The following is a 4,010-nucleotide window of genomic DNA, read 5'->3' as shown; positions in this document are numbered from 1 at the left end:
CCCTGGCCTCCAGGGCTGTAGGTAGTACCTCCAAGGTGAGACCATCAGACCCTGGTGGGGTGGAAAAAGAGGAGAGAAGCAGAAGAACTCATCCCGCCCCTGTCCCCTCAGCCTCAGGAGTCCTCCAAGGGGAAGAGGAAGTTGGATTTGAACCAAGAAGAACAGAAGACCCCTAGCAAACCGTCAGCCCAGCTCTCTCCACCTGTGCTCAAGAGACCCAAATGTGAGCAAACGAAATGCCTTGTTCCCATAGGAGAAAAGGGCTGGGGGCCTGAGCTGTATCCTGAAGGAGGAGGGAGCTGGGGGCCTGGACTCCTGGGTCTGAGGGAAAAGGGGGCTGGGGGCTCAGACTCATGGGTCTGAGGGAGGAGGGTCTCAGGGCCCAGACTCATGGGTCTGAGTGAGGAGGGGACTGGGGGTCTAGACTCCTGGGTCTGAGGGTGGAGGGGGCTGGGGGCTTGGCACTGAGTCTGAGGGAGGAGGAGAGTATAGACCTCAGTCTGAAGGAGGAGGGGGCTGGGGGCCTGGACTCCTGGGTACTGAGGGAGGAAGGGGCTGAAACTTCATCCCAGGATTGCTGGTACCAACAGAACCTCTATTCTTTGGCTTCCCCAGTGCCAACTCCCGCCCATACCCCAGCCATGGCCCCAGTCCCTGCCCCAGCATGTGGGACAGAGCCAGGGAAGCCCCAGAGAGAAGGCACCAAGCCCAAGGGACCCCGAACTAGCCCCCAGGAGCTGGGCAAGATCCTGCAGGGCGTGGTGGTGGTGCTGAGCGGCTTCCAGAACCCCTTCCGCTCAGAGCTCCGGGACAAAGCCTTAGAGCTGGGGGCCAAGTATCGGCCAGACTGGACCCCAGATAGCACCCACCTCATGTAAGCCTGGACCCTTCTCCTCCCCATACTCCCTGCCAGATCGTCCCCCATCTCCCTGTCTCCACCATCTTGCTCTCCTGTCTGTCTGCCTGTCTTTCTGTATCTCTGTCTCCTTGGCTCTGTGTATCTCCTACCTCTTTCTCTTTTTCTCTCTACTTCCTACATCTCTCCCTCAGTTTCCCTATCTCGTTTCCTGCCTCTCCTATATCTGTCTGTATCCTGTGTCTTGTGTGTCTCTCTTCCTCATCTCTCCATCTTATCTGTCTCCTGTCTTTCTCTGTCTCCTTCACCCCTCAGATCATACCTGACTGACCTCCCTCCATTCTGCCCCCTACCAGCTGTGCTTTTGCCAACACCCCCAAGTACAGCCAGGTCCTAGGCCTTGGCGGCCGGATCGTGCGTAAGGAGTGGGTGCTGGACTGTCACCGCATGCGTCGGCGGCTACCCTCCCGGAGGTGAGGCTTCACTGCTCACGCATGGCACACACACACTGCCCCAACCCTCATTCCTAATTGGGCAATGCCAGAGATCCAGAGAGAAACCAGACTGAGGCCTGTGGTGGAGAACATCAGTGGTCCCAGCCCAGAGTGGGCGGCTTCTGAGAGGAGGGGGGAAGGGGCTGGAGGACCCAGAGGAGGGAGGGCGGGCTTGCCTGGAAGGGTCACAGAGGGCTCTGTGCAGTCTGTTTAGTGGAGAAAGAAAGGGGCATTTCAAGCTGGAGGAACAGCACGTGCAAAGGCCCGGGGGTAGGAGCACAGAGTGTTAGACCCATTCACCCTCATTGAGAGCAAGTTCCTGGGCCTCTGGTTGGTGCCAGGCTCGCTGTACCCTGCTGGGGACCCAGATATGGACAGACCTGGGCCCTGCCCTCAAAGGGATCTCACCTTGATGGGGGGCCAGACTTGTTACAAAGCAGCGTAGAGGAGCATGGGGGCAGCACCAGCCGGTCTGAGTGGGGGTCTTAAAGGATGAGAAGAGATGTTTCAGGCCAAACAGAGGCAGGGGGCATGCTGGGCCGAGGACACGAGGTTGGGGTCAGCCTGTGGTCTGCTGTGACAGGGAGCAGGTGGGGCTGAGCTTGCAGTGGGAGGCAGGACGTGGCAGGAGATGAGGCTAGGGCATTGGGAACCATGGGAGGCTTTTGAGCTGGGCAAGGGGAGGACCAGATATGTGGACTGGAAGGCGCACTTGAGTCCTCATCCTGGGGAGAGAGGACAAGGCCTAAGCTTGTTCAGAAGTGGGCTGCACCTGGCGTATCTGAGAGACAATCCATGTGGGAGGAAGAGAGTGGAGTGGGGTGGTCGGTTCCATCCAGGTCCACAGGCCCCTTATCTGTAGGTCAGGAATCCAGATGGCTCTGGAAGCCGGAAGTGCTTTCCTAGGTTTGGCGCAAGCCCACTTGGCTGCATCATTATCCTGAACTGGAGGGAGGCTGTTCCTGGGCTGTGTGCATCCCATCAAGTGTGACATGCTACTTAGTACGGAGCTATGGATGGGCCTGACCACGGGGCTGTGCCCTGGACCCCTGGGGTGTTCTGTAATGCTTGGAGTACCTGCCCCTTTGCTTCTCTAAAATCTGACAAATTCAAAATTCTGAAAGCTGCTTGGGTCCAAGGGCCTCCTCTGTGGGCGATGGGGAGCCATGGAAGGGCTTGCGCAGAGCAGGGCAGCGTGCTAGAAAGATCCGCTGGGGCTGTTGAGAGGGCTAGAGTGAGTGGTGGGGATGCCGAGAGGAGACCCTGGAGCAGGCTGGGGCTGCAGAGCTGGAAAGAAAGGCTACGCTGGGGATATTTCATGGGCAGAAGGAGCCGGATTTGGATTATTGTCTGCCTGGGTGATGGTGGGCATGAAAGAAAAAGTTAAACAGGTTTGGATTTACACTGGGTTTTGGCAAAAAAAATTCAGAAAGTACCTTATATTTAAAAAATTCGACTGTAGCAGGAAGAATCGAGGGGAATGGCTCTTCCCATTGTAATCACAAATTGAGGTTTTTTTAGTTTTCAAATACAAAGCACCTTGAAGAAGAAGCTTAGTAAACCTGCTGCTGGTTCTTCATTCAACTGCTTCAACTTTCAGTAGATAGATAGCTATGGTCAAGTCAGCCTGACTCATGGCGACCTCATGTACAACAGAATGAAACGTTCCCTGTTCCTGTGTCATCCTCACAATCGCAGGCCTGTTCGAGTCCATTGTGGTTGCTCTTGTGGCCATCCATCTCACCGAGGGTCCCCTTACCCTTGTTGTCCCTCTGCTTCACCAAACACAATGTCCTCCTCTAGAGATTGATTCCTCTTGATGACATATCCAAAGCAAGCAAGTTGGACAGTGGTCTGTTGTGATCCATAAGGTTTTCACTGGCCAGTTTTTTCAAAAGTAGATCGCCAGGTCTTTCTTCCTCGTCTGTCTTCGTCTGGAAGCTCTGCTGAATCCTGTTTACCACGGGTGGCCCTGCTGGTATTTGAAATACCAGTGGCATAGCTTCCAGCATCACAGCAACATGGAAGCCACCACAGTAAAACAGACTGACAGATGGGTTGTTGTTCTTAGGTGCTGTTGAGTCAGTTCCAGCTCACAATCCTTGTTATGCTTGAGTCATTGTTGCAGCCACTGTGTCAGTCAATGTCATTGAGGGTCTTCCTCTTTTTCTCTGACCCTCTACTTTACCAAGCATGATGTTCTTCTCCAGGGACTGGTCACTCCTGATAATATGTTCAAAGTATGTGAGACGTAGTCTCACCATCCTTGCTTCTAAGAAGCATTCTGGCTGTACTTCTTCCAATACAGATTTGTTCCTTCTTTTGGCAGTCCATGGTATATTCAGTATTCTTCGCCAACACCGTAATTCAGAGGTGTCAGTTCTTCAGTCTTCCTTATTCACTGTCCAGCTTTCGCATGCATGAGGCAATTGAAAACACCATGGCTTGGGTCAGACACACCTTAATCTTCAAGGTGACATCTTTGCTTTTTAACACTTTAAAGAGATCTTTTGCAGCAGCTTTTCCCAGTGCAATGTGTCATTTGATTTCTTGACTGCTGCTTCCACGGGTGTTGATTGTGGATCCAAGTAAAATGAAATCCTTGACAACTTCAATCTTTTCTCTGTTTATCATGATGTTGCTTATTGATCCAGTTGTGA

At 53.4% G+C, this 4,010-nt stretch overlaps 1 protein-coding gene across 1 annotated transcript in view; it reads left to right on the top strand.

Moving 5' to 3' along the window:
• The window catches only part of XRCC1 (X-ray repair cross complementing 1), a 46,225-nt gene that overhangs the window by 36,702 nt on the left and 5,513 nt on the right, over window positions 1-4,010 (top strand). The window contains 4 exon segments of the mRNA XM_004388771.2: window positions 1-35; window positions 112-223; window positions 616-874; window positions 1,213-1,329. Of these exon segments, the coding sequence (XP_004388828.1) occupies window positions 1-35; window positions 112-223; window positions 616-874; window positions 1,213-1,329 (523 nt within the window).

Source organism: Trichechus manatus, unplaced genomic scaffold, assembly GCF_000243295.1.
Source record: "Trichechus manatus latirostris isolate Lorelei unplaced genomic scaffold, TriManLat1.0 scaffold00216, whole genome shotgun sequence".
Lineage (NCBI taxonomy): Eukaryota > Metazoa > Chordata > Mammalia > Sirenia > Trichechidae > Trichechus > Trichechus manatus.
This window is presented reverse-complemented; position numbering and strand designations above follow the sequence as displayed.